General features: G+C 32.1%; 1 protein-coding gene across 3 annotated transcripts in view; it reads left to right on the top strand.

The window, feature by feature from the left end:
• LOC139518111 (CD109 antigen-like) overlaps positions 1-22014 on the top strand; it is a 50672-nt gene that overhangs the window by 10423 nt on the left and 18235 nt on the right. For all 3 annotated transcript variants that reach the window (XM_071309780.1, XM_071309779.1, XM_071309778.1), the window contains exons 10-20: positions 3063-3159; positions 3570-3782; positions 5285-5563; positions 6559-6660; positions 7244-7306; positions 7721-7915; positions 9113-9262; positions 9830-9940; positions 10706-10766; positions 12860-12959; positions 21586-21703. In XM_071309780.1, the coding sequence (XP_071165881.1) occupies positions 3063-3159; positions 3570-3782; positions 5285-5563; positions 6559-6660; positions 7244-7306; positions 7721-7915; positions 9113-9262; positions 9830-9940; positions 10706-10766; positions 12860-12959; positions 21586-21703 (1489 nt within the window). The remainder of the gene's footprint in view (positions 1-3062; positions 3160-3569; positions 3783-5284; positions 5564-6558; positions 6661-7243; positions 7307-7720; positions 7916-9112; positions 9263-9829; positions 9941-10705; positions 10767-12859; positions 12960-21585; positions 21704-22014) is intronic.

The following is a 22014-nucleotide window of genomic DNA, read 5'->3' as shown; positions in this document are numbered from 1 at the left end:
TTAATAAAGGCGGCGATTAATTTTTCTATCCGTAACACATAATAAAAGGACGTCAACACATTTGACAAAATCCGATGAGAATTACAAATATAACATTAAACATGTAAACTAAATACATGAATTTGGGATCAACAAGTACAGAAATACGTCTTATAGTAATGCGAATTCACATTCAGCAAAACCGTCACAATCGGGAATAAGTCACGTTTGGTAATTAAAAGATTAGACGACATAATGACAAACCACAATCTACCATGTGATAAAAATGTCCTTAGCTAGTTTGGTTAAAGAGACATCATATGGATCCACCAATTCGTGATGGTGTCCATAAAATTTACGGAGTGTCAATTTTAATCTGTCCTCCTCATAACTTTGTTGGAGCAGTTTCTGCGTAAGGAGCACACTCCTGTATATCAAGTCCGTATAGTGTGAACAAGCACGTGAATAACGTATCAATTGTGATATGTAAACACCATACGAAGGGGCAGAGGGTATGTTACTGCTGAAAAATGGGAAATTGATAATTGGGAAGTTGAAATCGTCCCGTTTATCATAGATTTTCGTGTGAAGTCGTCCATCTACGTCAATATTGAGGAAAAGATCAAGGTATGAAGCAGTCCTTCTAGTATCAGTAGTATCCTTAATTTCAAGTTCACTGGGATATATGAGATGTAAGTATTGGCTGAAGTATGGGTTGTTCAATGATAAAACATCATCAATATATCGGAAAGTAAAATTAAAGAATTTCGCAAGGTGCTTTTTCTTTTTGTCTTTTAGAAGGTTCTGAATAAATTCTGCTTCATACGAATACAAAAACAAATCAGCCAGCAGGGGTGCACAATTAGTACCCATTGGAATACCGACTGTCTGTTGAAATATAAATCCTCCAAACTCAACAAATATATTGTCGATCAAAAAGTCCTCTAGTACTCATATTACATCTTAGTTTTTGTATGCGCCTCTGAATGCATGATCGAATAGCTTTGATCCATTCAGACAGAGTGTCCAGGTCGGGTTCGTCTGGTTCGCGCTTTATCCATTTTCTTGCATAGTCCTCAACTGCATCCATCAGTAACTTGAAATTCTTTTTCCAGTTGATGGGCTGGGGGATTCTATACTTTGGTCTCTTGGCTAACAACTCTCTTAGTTGTTCATTGGTAACAATACCACAGTAATAATATGACCAGCTGGACTATAATTGTATTGAGAAGATGTACATGAGCAATCCGGAGGCTTGGATTTTGTATCTTTGAGGTTAAAAGCCTCTAAAACTCTCTTGTGGTTGAAAATCTTTGATGCAATAGACTTGGTGTAAGTATAAGAAATAATAGGTGTAGTTTTATTTTTGAAGTAATCAGGTATAGTTTTTTGTACAGATTTTTTATGGAAAATATTGCCAATATTTGATTAAGTTTAACCCTTCACTGTCATTTTGTCTGTAACAATTTTTCAACCGCACTTAAATTTGAATAAAATTTTAGGCAACTCATACACAATGGTAATAATTAAACTGTCATACAGAGTTCGAATAGGTGCAGAAAGTCAGAGAGATTTAGTAGGGCTGGTGGAGATTTCTTTCCCCGAGGGTATCACCAGCCCAGTAGTCAACACTTGTGCTTACATGAATTATCATTGATATGGTTATATTTATAAATTTACTGTTCACAAAATTTTGAATTTTTGAAATACTAAGGCTTTTCTACCTCAGGCATCGGTTACCTTAGCTGTATTTGGCAAAACTTTTAGGAATTTTGGTCCTCAATGCTCTTAAACTTCGTACTTTATACGGCCTTTTTAACTTTTTTGGATTCGTGCGTCACTGATAAGTCTTTTGAAGAAGAAACGCGCGTCTGGCGTATATACAAAATTTAGTCCTGGTATCTATGATGAGTTTATTAACTTACCATTCTAGAGCTATTGCCAATTATAACTTGAAAAATGATTCCCCATCTAAATTTGATAAAACTCATCCACAATAATAAGAAACAAAATAAGCAGACAGAGTATGAAATTAATTTGAGAGTAATTGATACACTCTATAGTCAACTGTCCTTTTTTAAAACTTTAATACTACCTAGATTTCTTTCGGTTGATAATTGTCGGCTATGTAACAAATGATTTTTGAATACCGATCGGTATTAGCTTAAGGAATTGCCCCCCCTTTAAAAAAACATAAGGTAAGATCATGTTAATATAATAAGTTGATATTTATTGTTGACCTGTATCTATTTAGCGTTTGTTCTGTTACTGTAAAACTTATTTTCGTCTTAATTGTTGTTCAATAACTCCATACTATGATGATTATTATGTTAAGACCCTAAAATCCTGCTAACATCAGGTGTTTACAAGGTATTAAATGGAATCAAATTTCACAAAAAGAATATTTTCAGGTGATATATTTGAAAAAACAACATGTTTTAACAAAAAATATCTACGTAAATTCAAAACAGGAAAGCCATTAAAACTGAAAAATCAAACATAACACTGGATAAACCAGAGGAACAAATAGAAAACAACAGCCATATTCCTGAATTGGTGCAGGCAGTTTGCGAAGTTTGATTGTTAAGTATAGCATTGAAAACTCACAAATCTCATTTTCCAAAAAAAATGTGATCTTTGAAAGTCATTATTTATTCAACAAATATCGCAATCTTATATTTTATCACCCTGCAAACACATAACCGATCACATGATAATCCAATTTATCAGTGTCGGTAATTATAAGATAAAGAAATGGTGTGTTTATTAAACATACTTTGATGTATAAAGACTTCTAGAACTATATATGTAAATAATTTAGGATATGTCAGCATTATACATTAAGTTTAATGTTTGATATCCAAGTTTATCCATATAGTTATGATCGAACATGTAAATTTTTTTCCAGATAAATGTGTGTTGTACGAACAAAAATCATTTCACAAATGTATGTTCACAGTGTTTTGTAACACCAATTTTACCACTGGGTCTTGTTCGAATTATTAAATGAATTGCTCGATCTTCTCCTAAACTGTAAATCACCCAATATATATATGTGAATGTTTCATATCAATAATATTCAGGTACACTTTTGGGAAGCCAGTACAAGGTGATGCGGAATTGACTATTAAACGTCAATGGGGACGTAATACTAAAGATCAAATTGTAAAGAAATTCAAGGTATATTAGAAAAATTTTATAGCATCATTATCATATTTTACTATAAGACAGTATTTTGTTATACATAACGTCCGAGGTATTGTAAGGACAAATTATGTCCCGTCATCATTCTTATCATCAAATGAAATTTGTGCACACTTTTCGCAGTAATATACATATAAAGTTTAAACATGGAAGCTGTTATTGGAAGTGGCACCTATAGTCTATACAAATGATAAGAAGAATAATTTATTTGCTTATATTTCATATCATTTTGCATAAACAGCGATTTTATATTTACCATATCATGAATTTAAGTCTTTAGAGTGCCCATTCTACAATGGTGCTTATATACAATATTTCCTTTTTTAGAAGATGACTCATCGTAGACACTTTAATGTTGACCTTAATTTTTTTATTATATAATGTAGATAAATGGAAAAGCTACAATCCGAGTTTTGATGAGTGAAATTGTACCAAAATTTGGAACTTACATAGCAGTTATAGCTAAAGTAACAGAATCAATTACAGGCATCTCAGCAAACGATACAGGAAATGTCATAATTTATGAAACACCAGAAATGCTTACGTTGTCCTCAAGTATGTCTAGCAATTTCAAACCTGGATTAGACTATACAATAATAGTGAGTAGATAATTAAAGGTCATTAATACGAATGTATTTACCAACATGATTTGTAGATCGCCGACCTCTTTAGTGGCAATTTTTCGTGGTCTACCTCTCATTCGTATATGCCGAAGCACATAGTATGAGAAGACAGAAAGTAACAATATTGTAATGTTAATTGATCGTTAATGTTAAAAATACGAAGAATCTTATTGTAACGTTACACGTTTAACGCTAGAGAAAGGGCATTCAATACAGTTACAGGGGAAATAATAACGTTGCTAACGTAAAATGATATTTTCCAGACGTCAAACTGTGACATATCGGGAAAAGAAAAGATGTATTTTTTGACTATTTTTTTATCATTCAAACTGACTTACCTTTAAAACAAATTTAGGGACCTTATTTTTTTTAAATAGCATTCGATTTGATTACGTATCAAGATTATTTGTACCAATTTTCACGAAACTGTCAATAATACATTTTTTTTGGAATTTGATAAACATACAGCAAAAATTACGTTTTTTCTACATTTATGAACATTTGATAAATTAAAGTTATTTCTAAACAAAAAAAAATCATAAATTAATAGAATGTGTAAACAATTACAGCGTGTGTTTATCTTTTACAACAAAAAAGTTATGCTTGCTGTCAGAAGAAAAAATGTGTCCAAAAATCCGAATTTTGAGAAAATATCTGAAAGTTATACCTCATTTTATTCAAAAAGTAGCACATGATGGTATATTTCTTTTTATATTATATGTGATTTGAGCAGGTAAAAAATAGCCTATTAGCAATTTTTATTATGGGATCAAAACTGTATCGTATGCCCGTAAGGCGTTGAACAGGAAAGTCACCATAAATTCAGAACGCGGGGTTCTTGTTATTCAGTCTATAGTTTTTAGCCATGTCAATTCATTTTCGACTTTGGAATATCATTTAGTTTGTAGACTATAGTTGATAGAGTTTAGGCAGATATTTATCTTATAATTTAGGAATATGATTGATATCTATTAAAATATTGACGGCATGAAAATTAATTAGAGCTGCAAATTTGGTTCAGCTTTTTGACACTTTCTGGGTACCATTTGTTCATTAGTCTCCTCATTCAAAAGTGGGCGGTGCTCTTAAAGGATTTTCGTGAAAGAGTGATGATACAAAGAATTCATTCTAAAACATTATTCACTAAATACGTCAATATTTGATCGTTTGAAATGACTTGTAGCTGACCAAAAGGTACTTGTCTTTTTCGTTTTACGCCATGGCGTTGTCAGTTTGTTTTGGATTTGTGAGTTTGACTGTCCCTTTGGTATCTTTCGTCCCTCTTTTACAAACGCACAATTTGGTCACTTGCAGACAGTTGTCATATTGACAATCATCCCAATTATCCTTACTTGTCATTGTTTTTTGAGTGACTGGTACTTTTCAATTAAGGATGTTTTCAATGTTAAATGTATGCATTTTACCTTAAAATGTTTTAGTGCTCGTCTTTATTATTGTATGTCACTGGTACATTTTAGTTAAGAGCTACACAGCGCGACGACAGTCCATTAAAACCACCATTGGGCTTTGTAAACATCACTGTAACGTATACAGTGCCTGGTAAACAGAAACCACAACCTGGGCCACAAGGGCCGCCTGGACCTCGTGGTGATCAGATTACGCCTTTGCGGCCATTTCCACTACCAATCAACACAGACAGAAAAGTATTATGGACACGTTTGGAACAGATCCCAGAATCAGGAATAATTGTACTCTCAGCTAAATTCCCTAAAGCGGCACAGTCTGGTAGAATAGAGGTATTAAAAGAAATATTAATCAACTCAGATATTATTCATTTTATTCGATTAATAATTGACCATTATTTCTAGTTTATTTAAAGAAGCATTTTTAACTGGGTCAGCTGATCCCTATAGTGTCTTATCTGTTATTACTCCTATCAGTGTTCAAGTGTTATGTTGACTTCAAGTCAGTTTATTTATCAGTAAAATACAGCACTATGACATTGTGTTATAGATGCTATCTATAGTTTAGGAAGAAGAAGCTTCGTTCTCAAAAGAAAAGTACTACAAGGGAACTAAAAAAAACCTAGACTATGTATAAAAAGAGGGACGAAAGATACCAAAGGGACAGTCAAACTCATAAATCTAAAACTAACTGACATGGCTAAAAATAAAAAAGACAAACAGAAAAACAATAGTACACATGCCACAACATAGAAAACTAAAAAATAAACAACACGAACCCCACCAAAAACTAGGGATGATCTCAGGTGCTCCGGAAGGGTTAGCAGATCCTTCTCCACATGTGGCACCCGTCGTGTTGCTTATGTGATTACAAATCCGGTAAATAGTCTAATTCACATTCATGAAAGGGAAGGGGATTGTAGTTACGACGTAAGGAACATATCCGATATCATTTGTGAAACGGTTATTCCATAACGGTCAACCAACTCGTAATGGCGTCCGTAAAATTTACGAAGGGATATAAACTTCTTTACTATCAAAACAAACAGTAAAATACAAGAAAATTAGAATAAATACTTTCAAATCTTTGTTGCGAATACTTTGTTGACTGCCCCTTTGGTATCTTTCGTCCCTCTTCTAAACAATTACTGAAACTGTACAAATAATCAGGGTTTTTTTCATAATTTTAATTCGAATCGGTTAACCCGATTTTGTTTTTTGTCCATAGATCTGAGTTTTGAACAGCGGTATACTACTGTTGCCTCTATTTGTGTCTATGTACTTATATACAATCCCATTATATACATGTTTTTAATTTTTAAAAATAGGCCTTCTATCGCAAATCGAGAGCATCCAGATATTTGTCACGTGCAGAATCCCCAAGCAGAAACTACATACAAGTTGAAGTTAAAAATAACCAAAAAGCTCAGGTACAGTTCAAAAGGAGCAGGCATTGTTGATAGTCAAATCAGTCCTGTATATTTAAATGGACATTAAAACAGAATTCAAAACTACACTTTTCATATACTAGATATAAACTTACGCTTACCGGTTTTTATTCACATTGTCAACAAATGAAATATTCCTTTGCGAGTAAAAAACCGAAGATATCATACCAGGCTTCCAAATTGTCACGGAATACGAAACAAAATGCAATGGAGGATCAAATACTTAGATAAAATGAAGCAACAATTACATTCAAAAACGATGAAACAAATACATAGAATGTGTTATCAGTTTGTAGTATTCCAAAATACTCCTACGAAATAACTTTCGATGTTTATTTTATTATTGAAAAAAAAAAAACATAATCAATTTTTTCAAAGTGAGAGAATCTTAATATTACACGGATTTGTATGGCATAGAATCTTAACTTAGCATATGACCATCTATATCGTATTCGAATTTAAACTTTTCTTTAGAAACATCACTGCAAATTAAGCAAAGGAAAAATGTTGTATCAATCACATTGTATTTATTTTTGTAAAAATATTAATTTTTATTTATGTTCAGCCTGGTCAGAGATTACCATTGGCTATAAAAGTTACAGAAATGATCCGTTTCTGCAATTACAAGGTATGTTATTGTTCTCGTCATTTTACGAACGCTTAGAAATTATTATCTAAAATATCAATAAAATGGAGCGATGGGCATGCGTCAACTACTAAAATTCTGGCGATTCATAAACTTTGTTAATTGTTCTCTTAGAAATGGGTTTATTCGTTTTTTAACTCTCAGGGTGGTACATATGCATATTGTTTCAGTTTAACACCAGTGAATTCGGTAAGAATATAGTACTATAAAACTTTCTCATTTTGTGAGGAACAAAAATGTCAGTGTGTGCATTGTATTTTATCACAAATATTGTTTACCCGATAATGTATACTTTTCACCATATTGGCATAAGAGATCATACGAAATATATGTTCGTGTACTTTTCAGGATATCTTTTATCAAAATTGTTTATTCAAATCAAACAAATACCCATAGGTTTTTTCAAAAGGATCACTTGTACAAAATGGACGATTTAGTATGAGAAACAGAAAGCAGCATGACCATTATCTGAGGATCAATTATGCAATGATTCCTCAAGCAAAGTTACTGATTTACTATGTAAGACGACGAAACGGCGAAGTTGTAGCTGATGCCATTACGTTTCCTATTGAGGATATATACAAAAATAAAGTAAGTTGTAGTTGATGCAATTACAATTGCTATTAAACATATATTTAATTTTCAAGTAAGTTGTAAAAGAGAGTCGAAATATACAAGAGGGAGAGTCAAACTCATAGATCGAAAATAAAGTAAGTGCAATTACATTTATCAACGTGCTCTGGAAGGGTTGCAGATCCTGCTCCACATGTGACACCCGTCGGGATGCTTATTTTTTTAACAAATCCGGTAAATAGTATAATTCCGTAGGGCACATTCATGAAAGGAAAGGGGATTGTAGTTACGACGTACGGAACATATCCGATATCATTTGTGGAAAGGTTATTCCATACCGTCAACCAACTCGTGATGCAGTTCGTAAAATTCACGAAGGGATGATTTCAACTTCACCATTTGTAACTCTTGGGTCAGTAGCTTCCTTGTGAGCAGCAACCCTCTTTCAAGAAAATCATGATAGGAAATGTAAGCACGGGAATAGCGTATCCATTTGGAGATATATACCCCGTATGTAGGTGCTGCTGGAATGTTGCTACTTAGAAATCGAAAGTTCACAATTGTGTTTTTTCCTGCTAGTATTATAAAATATGGCACAGAATTGTTCCATATCCATTAGTTATATCATATGACGAGGTACGAAATTGATATATTGCCATGTACATTTGTTTGTCCTATCGGATTATGTGGTACAGGATTGCACTTATACCATTAGTTATTAGAAATATCGATGTTAAGTAGCAAAAGTCACAATAGCCAAGTTACAATACTAGTCATAGAATATACAATACGTATCACAGTATGTTATCGGTTATTGCTGATATGAAGTTTTAACATGCCGTCTTACACACTTTTATATGGTAGAAGATTTCATACAGAATCCTCAAACACATGAACAATTTATGAAATTTGTACTTATGCAGGTAAATGATTTTGAAATGAAAAAAAATAATAATAAAAAATAGTTCCTCAGCCTTAAAGAAATCATTATCAGAACAGAAGGATATAAACTCGTTACCCATCTGTTTCTGTTGCAAGCATTAATATATTAATATTGAAGGAGTATATCCTTTCTCACCTTCTTGAAAGATACGTGTCGCTTTATTCATTGCGTTCATATTGTCAGTATAAATATGATGTATATGTTTTACTTTAAAAAGTGTTTTCTTCTATAATGTTATAGATCACTATATTTATTATTTGGGTAATTTGTAGGTGGCTATTAACTTCAACACAAGACGAGCTAAGCCAGGCGATGACGTAGAAGTTGAATTGACAGCGGATCCAAACTCATTAGTCAATGTTCTAGCAGTCGATAAAAGTGTTCTTTTACTGAAATCAGGAAATGATATCACTACACAAGATGTAAGTCTCTCTCTCTCTCTCTCTCTCTCTCTCTCTCTCTCTCTCTCTCAATGTTCTAGCAGTCGATAAAAGTGTTCTTTTACTGAAATCAGGAAATGATATCACTACACAAGATGTAAGTCTCTCTCTCTCTCTCTCTCTCTCTCTCTCTCTCTCTCTCTCTCTCTCTCTCTCTCTCTCTCTCTCTCTCTCTCTCTCTCTTTAACACAAGGGGAAAATATCGCACATAGCAGCGGATTTCTGTTGGCACTCAATAATATATACTAGTTCACCGAAAATGGACGCCACATTAAACCATGAAACCAATAATAAATAATGAATAAATAAACCAAAATTAAAGACTTGTTTGTTATATCTTTATATAAAAATTAAAAGATGTGGTAACATAAAGGCAACAGTAGTAAACTGCGGTTCAAATATCATCGATTGATTGAGAGAAAAAAACACCTAAGGGAAACACATTATCTATAAGAGAAAGACAACGAAACAACAGGAACACTGAAGTTTATAATTTTTAATGATTTATTCTATTGTATTTCAAAAGTAAAGAGTTTTAAACTTTTATAGGTATTGAGTGAACTTCAAAGTTATGGCAACTCGGGATTCTTTTCAAGAAGTAGTTGGGATTTCTGGTTACCAAGACCTGTTTACGGCAGGGATGCATTTTCGATTTTCAATGTAAGTAAAGCAGCACAAATTATTAAAAAACAGATTTAACCTATAAAATTTTCAAGTATTTAAATACGGAATAGTGGAGGGGATATATCAAGTGGATGAAAGATATCAAGTCAATAATAATCTGACAAGGAAATTGCGAAAACCGAAAAATTACCAATTTTTAATGTCCTTGTCAGATGTACAAAAAGTGAGTTCCCAGTCGAAAAATGTCCTATCATTTTAACCAAAATCAATATTTTTTCAAAAACATATTACTAAGTAACTACATGACTGATTCATTATATCATAAGATGTAGAAATTTTTAAAGCTTTATTTTTTATTTGGCCATTATTTTATACGTGCTCATTTTAATTTTCTGACGAGATAAACACAAAGAAAAATGTTTCTTAAAAAGTTTGCTATGTATTCTAACCAAATAAAAATCGTAAAAATTTGCATTTGTGTGTAACCCATCAGATAATGAAAACAAAACTCACGAATATTATTCCCAAAAAAACCAATAAAATTTCAGACATTTCTCCATCTTTTGGTATCTATTTTATAAAAATCGCTCATACCATTACTTGATAATATTTTTTGAAAAAATTCCACTTTAGTTGAACTGATAGGGCATTGCGTTTAGTGAGATCGCACTTTTGTCCCAAGAGTGTAGTTTAGATAAATAGGATTGCATAGCAAAAATAAATAAAATCTTTGATATATATAAATTTTTCAAACTGTTTCAGAATTTTTTGTCACTAAAATCTGGTTTTTTTTGTTAACAGGGTGCTGGTGTTTATGTGTTGACAGATGCGCTGCTTTATCAGTACATTCCTCCACCAAGTCGTAAGTATTTGAAACTAGTGAAACATTACTATATGACAGCTCAAACAAAAAAGGTATTAAAAGTTGTAACAGTGTTCATCATTTAGAACAGGGTGTCTAATGAAACTTTTCGAAAGCGGTATTATCAGGCGAAATTCAGTGAAAAAAGAAATATTCATCATGGAATTAAAATGAAATATTTCGATTGCTTCCTTAAAGGCAACAGCAATGTACCGCTAATCAAAATTCATAAATCGATTGAGAAATAAACAAATCAGGATTCCAAACTACAAATGAGGGAACACATCAAATATAAGAGTAGAACTACGACACAAAAGAGATACAAGAATAAAATGTTACACACACAGAAACGAACAATAATATATAACAATGGCCATTTTCTATTGCAAGTGGTAGTAATGGTTCAAAAGTACTGTTAAACTTGTAAATAGTGCCATTCATATATTTGGCACTGATATAATTATTATATTCCTATGCTATCAATCATCTGATATTTGCAAAAATGCAACATGAGTATCTATTTCCAATTTAGAAAATTTAAGGTATGCGTTCCGATCATCAGGTTATCAGCATACTGTTATAACAAAATATCAGCTGCGAATCATGCTCTTAAACTTTTTTGTCGAGTGAAAGGTTTCATAGTGCAGCTGACATTTTACAATATCAATATACAGATAACCAGATAACCGCTGTAAGTACTATATGTATTCAGCGAAGGTAACGAATCTTGATTGGGACCCTCATAATGTACAAAATGATATAGTATATACGAATAAACAATAAAACAAGCATTTTATATACTCAAGAATAATATCTTTCATAGTGTTCATGTTAATTAATAATCTATTACTGCTTGGCTTGTCGGAGATATTGAAACATTTAATTTCATTAAACATTACGTTGGTGATAATTTCATGTGAGTTGATTCGCTTTTTCATAAAATTAAAGAGCTATTTGTAAAATATCTTTTCATTAAATTTGTTTTATGCGGATCATTATTTCTCTAATAAATGTCAGACCTCTGAACACAAAACATATTCAGATAATCGGGAGTTGCATTGTTGAACATTTTATTTATTAAAATAAGTTTATGATTTATAATTCTGCCTTGGAAACTTTGCCGATTTATTATATCCAAAAAATTCTCGTTGGGTTAAGCAAGGGTGATTTAAATTATTCTTGTTGCTGTTTATTTATCTCTGGAGGCATTATTTGTTGCAACAATACAACAGTACAATGTGTACAACAGTAGTCAAATATTGTTATTATATTAGAATTATAAAATACAATTTCCGTTTGTTGTCTCAGTATTTCTTGAATTAATGCATAATTAACAACCTTGACCTCATGGTATGTGATTGATTTGCTCTTTCCAATTAAGGCCGTGATCTATTTTGATTCCTAAGACTTTTTATTGAATAATCTTACATTCTTACATTTATTTGATAGAAACTATTAGCAATGGATGTATTTATAAATAGATGCTTTTGTGTTCTGTTAAATTGTTCCTGTTGAAATTGTAACACGATAATGACTGTTGTACCCATATTTTGACTATTTTATGTATTATGTCTGTTTGGTTCACGCATCATTGTAAGAATAACGAGATTTGAGGAGACTGTCAACAAAGTGAGAAGTTTAGCGCTATAAACGAGGTTTAATCTACCATTTTCTACATTTGAAAATGCCTGTTCCAAGTCAGGAATATAATAGTTCTTGTCCATTCGTTTTTGATGTGTTTAGTCATTAGATTTTGTCATGTGATTAGGGATTTTCGATTTGATTTTCCTCTGAGTTCAGTAGTTATGTGATTTTACCTTATAGCATATTTGTTTCTGGCAACATTTGATTTTACGCAACTAAGATTTGCAATTAATTCCAATCGTTAACAAGTTATACCGTATACAATATTATTAACACTGACTGAATTTGACATTACACAGTCTACAATGACATTTGGTTTTTAATATAACTTTATTTCATTTCTCTCATTGTTAGCTTCGTTTGTGAAGTAATGTTTGGCATATTTTTACATCTCATTTGCCAGTTTGAAGTTGTATTTACATGTAGTTGTATGTAATTTATATTTGGAGGAGGCGGAGAATTGGCCGCAGCAAGCGGAAGTCTTGCTGTTCCCACAAGAACAAGGAAGAACTTTCCAGAAACATGGTTGTGGGTGAACAGCACTACAGGGTGAGACATTACCATTACCATTTATCAATTTCTGAAATATGATCATGATAGGGTTTATTATTGACTTTTCTTCTCCAGTTTAAAGAAAAGTATTACCAAATAAGGGCAATAGAACAAGGTGAAAGTGCTAGGCTATAAGTTTAACCTTGCAAATGTGGAATGTGGGAAATATTAGCTTGCTATATCTGGATGCGCATGCATTATATATTAAAAAATCGTTCCTTCCACTTTTCATGAACCAGAGTTCTTATCGATTGCTATATTTTGGAAATACTAGGGTAATAACATAAACGGTACCAATTTTTCTGCACCAGGTGCGCATTTCGACAATACATGTCACTTCAGTGATGCTCGTGGCTAGGTAACTTGTTTCAGCTGAATGGGCACGTTGGGTTTTATCTGATAAGAACGGATCAGCATCTGCTCAATTGGCATCTGTTGGGAGAACTCGAAAGAAATATCCGGAAACGTGGATTTGGGTCATTGTCAAATTCCATAGCTCCTTATTTCTATATTGATAAAAATATTCAGTATTTTCTGTATAACAAATTGTGGATTCATTTATTTTCGTGGTTACTTTTTACGTGAATATATTGATTATATCGTGGATATTTGATCTAGTGGTTTTGCAAAAATATGCATTCAAGCGGAGAGAAATTTTGCGCTGCGTTGAACTTTAAAATTCGTTGTTCACAAATATTTACGAAATCCAGGAAAATCTCATGGATAATACTGCATTTTAATATTTGGTTCTATGGTCATATCTGAAATTTAAAAAAATACTTAGGATCTTAATATAAAGATTCAAGTACATGCATTTGTAACCCCTGAATAACCAGTTGAAATTTATCATTCATTTCAATTTTGGCAATCACACAAAAGGTACGAACGCTCAATTTTTGTCCATTGGTAATTTACGTTCTGGTTCTAAAATAACCTTGATTTATAATTTTAATTTTGAGCATTCCTGATTGAAGTAAATGCTACAGAAAAACGCGTCGGACTATGGTTTTTACAATTCAAATTTTTTTCTCAAACCTTATCGTAGTACAGATTGGAGAAACATATCAAGCATTTAGTTATGTATTTTAAAAGAGGCAAATATTACCTTATAGGCGAGTGAAATTTTCAGAAAAAACGCTTAGTTAGTGACTTTAATGCACCCACCTAACACACAGCTGGATTTTTTATATGATATAGTATGAAATCTGAACTTCCTTTTTTTGGTCGGTCATGAAAAAATTGTATGGTGCAATTTTTGTAAAAATTGAATTAATATCGAGAAATAATTCTAAATTCAGAAATGACCAACAGTGTTGAAGCGTGAAAAATTAACATGTATCTTTATTTTCTGTTGTCATAATGCAAAAAGTATGTACGTTTAACATGTCAATGTATAAAAAAATACTTTTCAAAAATAAAAAAAGTAATTTTGTGAGAAAAAAAAGATTTTTGTAACATTTTCGATTTTTTTTATAAAGATGGTGCTAATTTTCATATTTTTTTCGTTTCGTAGATATTTTCGGCTTGAAATCCAAATTAATGATGTTTGTATTAATCAAAAGTTCCTTACTTGTTTAATACATATCGTTATCACTGTATAATTCTGGATTTTATACACGTTTACACACTCCCTCTTTTCAATCAAATTTCCGAAATCGCTTTCTCTGTTAATTTCCCTCAAGTAAACGGACATAAACGCTTCGAAAAAGAGTATGAATAACCATGAAGGCATTTTTTTGGTACAAATATTACGCAAATGTAAACATTTTTTCTTAGTAGAAAACCAATATCTTATTATTCTTAGTCAATTTGCACTTACAAAAGGCAGATATTATGAATAACTATTGAAAAATACTTCTTTCTCAATTGGATCAATGCACACTTTAGTTTTGCAACTAAAAGTACGCAAAGATGTTTCAAATCTGATATTTTCCCCATGAACTTGAACGTTAGATATGTCCAACTTTTAAATTTTCTAACCGTTTTAATCATGGCATACGGTAGACTTATTGATGGTGCAAATTTGGTCATTATTTTAGAGGAAGCATAGTGTTTGTCCTAGGGCCACGTCAAGAGCCTGTATTTCGATAGCCATAAATACTTTAATATATGGGGATATCTATTTCATTCAGCAGAATTTCTTCGTAGATATTTGAAACACAGTATATGTTCTACATCAGGCGTATATATTACGTGTTTTTAAATATACTTTGAAGTTAAACTTGGTTCGAGCGTCAACGATGAGTCTTATGTAGACGAAACGCGTGTCTTATGTAAACAATCGATCGTATTCCTGATATCTTTCAAATTTATTTGTTATTCATTATGGTTGTCGTTAGATGCTTTTTATGATATTTGCTTTTTTTGTAGTTTTGAGCATGAATCAAGCTTTTGGCTATCTAATGTTTTGAACCTTTATAGCTTATTATACAGTGTTGGCTATTGCTTCTTGTTTTAGGCCATACGATAAGCTATAGTTGTTTACCTCAAAGTATTTAGTCTCTGGTGTACAGAGATCATAATGGCCTTTTAATCATACTTATCAAATGTACCGGGCTTATAATATGATATCATCAGGCTTCTAAATCTAAATACGGATTAACAATTTAAGAGGAGTAATGTCAGATGGTCAACGATGATTTGACACTTCGTTGTATTCTAGACATTCTAGAAGTTCTATAATCAGTGGAAATTATGGTTGGCGATGCATCATGTTTATTGTGTATGTATAGTTTCTTTTATTAAATATATGTACCTTTATTAGTAGTTCATTCTCTAACAGGTTCTAACAGTTCATCATCTATCTTTGTTTCTAAAAAAACCCATACTTTTAACGCTTTCGAAATCATCAATAGAAGGTGGGTCTATCACAAATAAAACAAAATTTATATTTACACGTAGATCGGTGCTGTAAGAAAACTCTAAAATGTCCGAAACAAAAAATAACTATTTATAAGTCTAATCAAGACGATTTGAGCAAGCTACATAATATCAGACTTCCAACCAAAAAGAATGCCATCGTGTCACGACTACCACCTACAAGTGCATCATCATTCAAACTACATGTTCTGAAAGCTGTCAAACAAAGACATGGCGTCATAACAAACACATACGGCAGTAGGTTTACCCAAGTATGAGTGCGGATGACAAAAGTGTTCTAAATACGTCATACTTTCTTCAGGATTTGTTAAATTTGTTCTTGTGAAGGAAAATATATATGCATTAGGGAACTTGTGCATGTACTGAATTGTACTGTTATTGTAAGCATCTGTTACACAGAATTATTTCAGTAACAGCGAAATTGAAAATTGCATTATTTGTAATAAATGAGATTTATTAACCGGATTTTTGTGACAAAAATGTCGGTTATTGATTTTGGGATGTACGGCGGGCGGCCGGGCGGGCGGGCGTCAATCAAATGTTGTCCGTGCATTAACTCATGAACCGTTCAACCAAAGCTTTTAAAATTTTAATATGTTATTACTGACAACTATACGAAGGTCAAGTTCAATAATGGCGATTTCGACTTTTACCGTTCAGGAGTTATGGTTCTTGAAAGATTGAAAAATGGAGTTTCCAGTCATGTCCGTGCATTTACGCATGAACTGTTCTACCAAAGCTTCCCAAATTTTAATATGTTGTTACTGATGACAAAATGGAGGTCAAGTACAATAATGACGATTTTGACTTTTACCGTTCAGGAGTTATGGTTCTTGAAAGATTGAAAAATGGAGTTTCCAGTCGTGTCCGTGCATTTTGGCATGAACTGTTCCACCAAAGCGTCCGAAATTTTAATATGCTGTTACTGATGACAAAATGGAGGTCAAGTTCAATAATGACGATTTTGACTTTTACCGTTCAGGAGTTATGGTTCTTGAAAGATTGAAAAATGGTGTTTCTCGTCGTGTCCGTGCATTTTCTCATGAACCATTCAACCAAAGCTTTTGAAATTTTAATATGTTGTTACTGATGACAAAATAGAGGCCAAGTTCAATAATGACGATTTTGACTTTTACCGTTCAGGAGTTATGGTTCTTGAAAGATCGTAAAATGGCGTTTCCATTCACGTTGTTGCATTTACTCATGAACCATTCAATCTAAGCTTTTCAAATTTTAATATGTTGATACTGATGACAAAATGGAGGTCAAATTTGATATTGATCATTTTCACTTTCACCATTCATCAGTAATGGTTCTTGTGATATTGCACACAAATAAATGTTAATAAATCCGGTTTGCTGTCGTTGTGACAGCCTCTTGTTTCGTTTCTTTTAAAGAAATAGATTATTCACAGAAACTCCGCCAGAATGACAAAAACACCTATATATAGGTTTATCCGAACTATATCCCACAAATTCATATTAGTTGATAACTATCTATATATATATATATATATCTATGTTTTGAATACTGGTAAGACATTAATGCTTGCATTTTAACTGCAAACTTTTTGACTGAACAAACGTGAGTGAAAAAAAATGCAGTCGTAACAAAAAAAATACGTTAAGAAATTAAAGTGTTTGTAAAGTATATAATCCCAGATGTTCAAATAAAGGTCACCGTTGGATCTAACTTTAGTTTGTAAATCACCGCATTCTAATTTTGCATCTTGGGTGAATTTCACAACAAATCTTACGACTTAAGCTGGTCGTAAGTCATGAATAGTTCAGTTTACTTACTATTAATCTTGTCTTAAATTTTTTTATTAAACCGACTTCTGTATCTGAAGTTTGGTAAACCTTAGTTTTGCAGCTGTATATGTCGCGGACAGGATTCCATTATGATTGCCGGGATCCATATCACAGTGACCAGATTTTTGTTTATGACCATCCCCTATTATATGATGTTTATGCATACTTAGTTTGGAAAACCCAGGTTCAACGGTTCAAAAGATATAGACCGGACACATACCAGACAATCACGAATCAAACAATGTTTGAAAACTTGACGGTTCAAATGTCAATGTCAATGTGAAACTGAACAGATTTAATTTATCAAGAACCTCGTGCCATCCCATAATACATCTCTGAACTAAGTGTGTTTAACATCATTTGTATAGTTCAAAGCAATGCATTTTATATTTGAAATCAGTGGTTTTTGGATGAACTGTATATCTGTATACATGTACAAGTTACCTGATTTAATTCAACACGGGCCGCAAACAAGTGGGGACTGACAGACGGACAGACTTGAAATGTGATTTATATATCCTCTTTAACTTTGCTAGTGGTTGTATTTAACATGTAAGATAGTAATTTCCGATCTTGACACGTTTTATAGGCTGTTAACAAACAGGAGACTATTGTCACTGTTGATGTGTGACAAAGACGTCTACTTTTTACTCTCTTTATTGCGTTGTTTTCTCTCCCTTTTACTCGTCCAACTTACAAATATTTCATCATTTTTTTTTTGCATGGCACACCATCAATTAAAGTAAATCTTAACACATTTAAGGTCAAATATTTGTAAGTGTACGTCGTTTTTGTAGAAAGTACCGTTTTACCTATAGCAGAGTGAAAACGTCAAAATGACGTCAATTATCGCCAAACCATGAACGATATGCAACTAAGAATCAGAGAGACGTTATCATAGTATCGTGTAAAGTAAAATTTGAATTAACTATATTACCAGCTACTTCAAATAAGACAATAATACTACAAAAGTGATATTTTTTCATTTTTTTAAGAATTACATTTGATCCCAATTTAACAAAAATTGCCTCATATTTCACTTTTACGACCGGGAAAAATGGAATCTACACATGTTTTCCTTTCGAATGATATATATAATATAGCTGTGTGTTAGATAGGTGCATTAAATATATTTTTAAAGCTTGAATGTCACTCGCCTATTAGATGAATATGACAAAGCCTTATGAAAATGTCGGTCCTCAATGCTCCGTAAACTTCCACCTTTTTGAATAAAAGTAAAAGTGAAATATGAGGCAATTAGATAAAAATGATAGAAATTTGCATCGGCTTTAACTCAAAATATGGACAATTTAATGTTTAAGGCGTCTTGTCATCTTTTGACAGCTTCCAAAGTGCTTATTTGTAACCTTTTTCAGCTGGACCAAATCACTACTTTCCTTTAATATTCTGGACCCAATTTTTATTACAGTGTAATTTCACCCCCTTACTTGCCTTTTGAGGATTTAAACATGGAGAAATAAATTTGAAAGGGTTGAAAAAAAGTTGATAAGTACCCCACTGTCAACACTAGGGACAACGAAAATCAAGGGACGACAATTGTTGTCTCGGACCATGTCACGCCGTTAACTGGTGTCTACCCTCTTTATTTTTTATATTTGTACCTATTATATCCGTATTCTTTGTTCAACACATGGCAGTTAATTTAATGGAATTGCATGCGACTGTAATATAAGTGAGAGGTTTATCTAGGTTAAATTCAACATTTTGCACATTAATAATGTCTGTACCAAGTTAAGAATATGACAGTTGTTATCCATTTTTTTAAAATATTTTTGAGCTTTCAATTTTACCATTAATTTGGAAATTTTCCGTTTTGAATTTTCCCTGTAGTTCGATATTTTTGCTTTTTCTCTTCAAGACAAAGTATGATCGAGGTATTCAGGTAAATGTGTACAGCCAGTCAATCAACTGTAAGAGAAATATTAATATATAACCTCATCATAGATACCAGGATTGAAATTTTATAATCACGCCAGACGCGCGTTTCGTCTCAAAAAAACTCATCAGCGAAGCTCGAATCAAAAAAGGTTTAAAGGGCCATATAAAGTACTAAGTTGAAGAGCATTGAGGACCAACAATTCCTAAAAGTTTTACCAAATACAGCTAAGGTAATCTATTCCTGAGGTAGAAAAGTCTTAGTTTTTTTTCAAAAAATCAAAGTTTTGTTAACAGTTAATTTATAATTATGAACATATCAATGATAACTCAGATCAATACAGAAGTGCTGACTACTGGGCTTGTGACGAAATAGTAAGAAATATTAAAAGTAAATTTCCAGTACTACAAATCTTTAGTACATAAATAGCACCTTTGCAAAAGTAGCAGTATACTAAAAAGGAAAATAACCAAAACACCTAGTTCCAAGGAAAGTGCAAAACGGCTTGTCAACATTGAATGATAATTTCTTTAATCTATAGTTAAGATTGTTAAATTATATTCATGCATAGGTCTGACTACACAACCGATATAAACGGTATTAATTCATGTTTTTCAATTGGGTTCATTTACTAGAAAACTAATAGGCATACAAGATGTATCAAGAATATCCCACTGGACGTTAAGCAACCAACAATCAATCAATGTATCAAGAATAAGATCTGCACAGAAATATTTATTTATATATGTTCAATGCCTCATATTCAAAACTTTAGGAAAAGTTCATTTTACTAGAAATAGTTATCAAAAATACTAGGATTATAGTTTAGTACGCCAGACGCGCGTTTCGTCTACATAAGACTCATCAGTGACGCTCATATAAAAATATTTATAAAGTGTTACTAAAAATATTTTTAGAAATGATTAGAAAGAAAATAGTGCACAATAAAGATTTATACTTGATTGAGTTTAAATTAAAAAAAAATATATAACACCATATCCGTAAAACTACTAAAGTACTAGCTAATGTTATTGAACCCCCCAATGAGCATAAGACAATAATTGCATACAAAAAAATAAAGATTGGGCATAAAAAGTGACATTTTCTGTCAGGTTTGCACCCGTGATCAAGAACTACTCAAGATTTATGTACTTAAGTCCTTTTTAAATGCAAACGATATGAAAACATGTAAAATGTAAAAATGAAAATTAAATCATTCTGTAACATTTTCAACAAAATATTTTGGATAACCTTATTCAAGCATTAAATCGCAGACAACATATAAGAAACAGAGATGAGGGATAGGAAATACAAATTAGAGCTGTTTGGCCTATAATCGCTTTGAAAGGTAAGATGAATTCAAATAGCATATTCATTCATGTCTGAAATTTGGAAATTAATTGGCGTTCATTATCACTGAACTAGTATATATTTGTTTAGGGGCCAGCTGATGGACGCCTCCGGGTGCGGGATCTCTCGCTACATTGAAGACCTGTTGGTGACCTTCTGCGGTTGTTTTTTTTTCTTTGGTCGGGTTGTTGTCTCTTTGACACATTCCCCATTTCCATTCTCAAATTTATTATTATAAGGTGACTTGGTTAGATAATGATTACTCATGCATTATGATTTAGCAAACGAGAAGAAGCGCACAGTTTTTGAATGCCGTAACATTGGGAATTTCAACAAATAAATGAATAATCAGTTCAAACCGCACAGTTAGTTATAGAAGAAAACTTGTTTTCCCGTTCAACATATTCTTATATACGGATTATATTGTTTATAAAGCTGACTATATGACATTTCTTTTGTTAACTGTTGAATGCATTAGGTTTGCAAAAAAGTTGCTTACATAAACGTAATGTTGGTCTATGGTGGATAGTTGTCTCATACTAATCATTACACATCTCCTTATGTTTATGTACATGCCTAAAGTTTCTATGTAGTAACATTTACAGCAGTATATGTTAATTATAATCTTGTTATACTATTGAATCTATTAAATTATATCTAATGGATAAACATAATTTCATTTCAGTTCGGATGGAACGGCAACAATAAGAACAACAGCTCCGGATACTATAACAGAATGGATTGCATCAGCATTTGCTGTTAATCCCAACACCGGTCTCGGAGTGGCTGCAAATACTGCAAATGTAATTAATGTATTTCATGAGTTTACAATAACATTGAATTATGATTTTTAAGACAAAGGTCTTTTTATAAGTCCGTTAATTGTCTGGGTGTTATGAAATTCTTGATTACATTTGCACGAATTTAAAATCAGTTAAATTTGTATTTTTGGTAAAAGAGAAAATTACATATAGAGAAATATGAAAACTGAAATTGAAGAAGAAAAATCTTCAAAGCAATTAGCAGTATTTATCTTTTTATGGTACGTGATTATGTAATTTTGAAGCAGCACACTAATTTTATATTATGCAAAACAAATTGTAGAGAATTTATA

The sequence above is a fragment of the Mytilus edulis genome, chromosome 3 (assembly GCF_963676685.1).
Source record: "Mytilus edulis chromosome 3, xbMytEdul2.2, whole genome shotgun sequence".
NCBI lineage: Eukaryota > Metazoa > Mollusca > Bivalvia > Mytilida > Mytilidae > Mytilus > Mytilus edulis.
The sequence above is the reverse complement of the archived record's forward strand: the minus strand, read 5'-3'. Positions and strand labels throughout refer to the sequence as shown.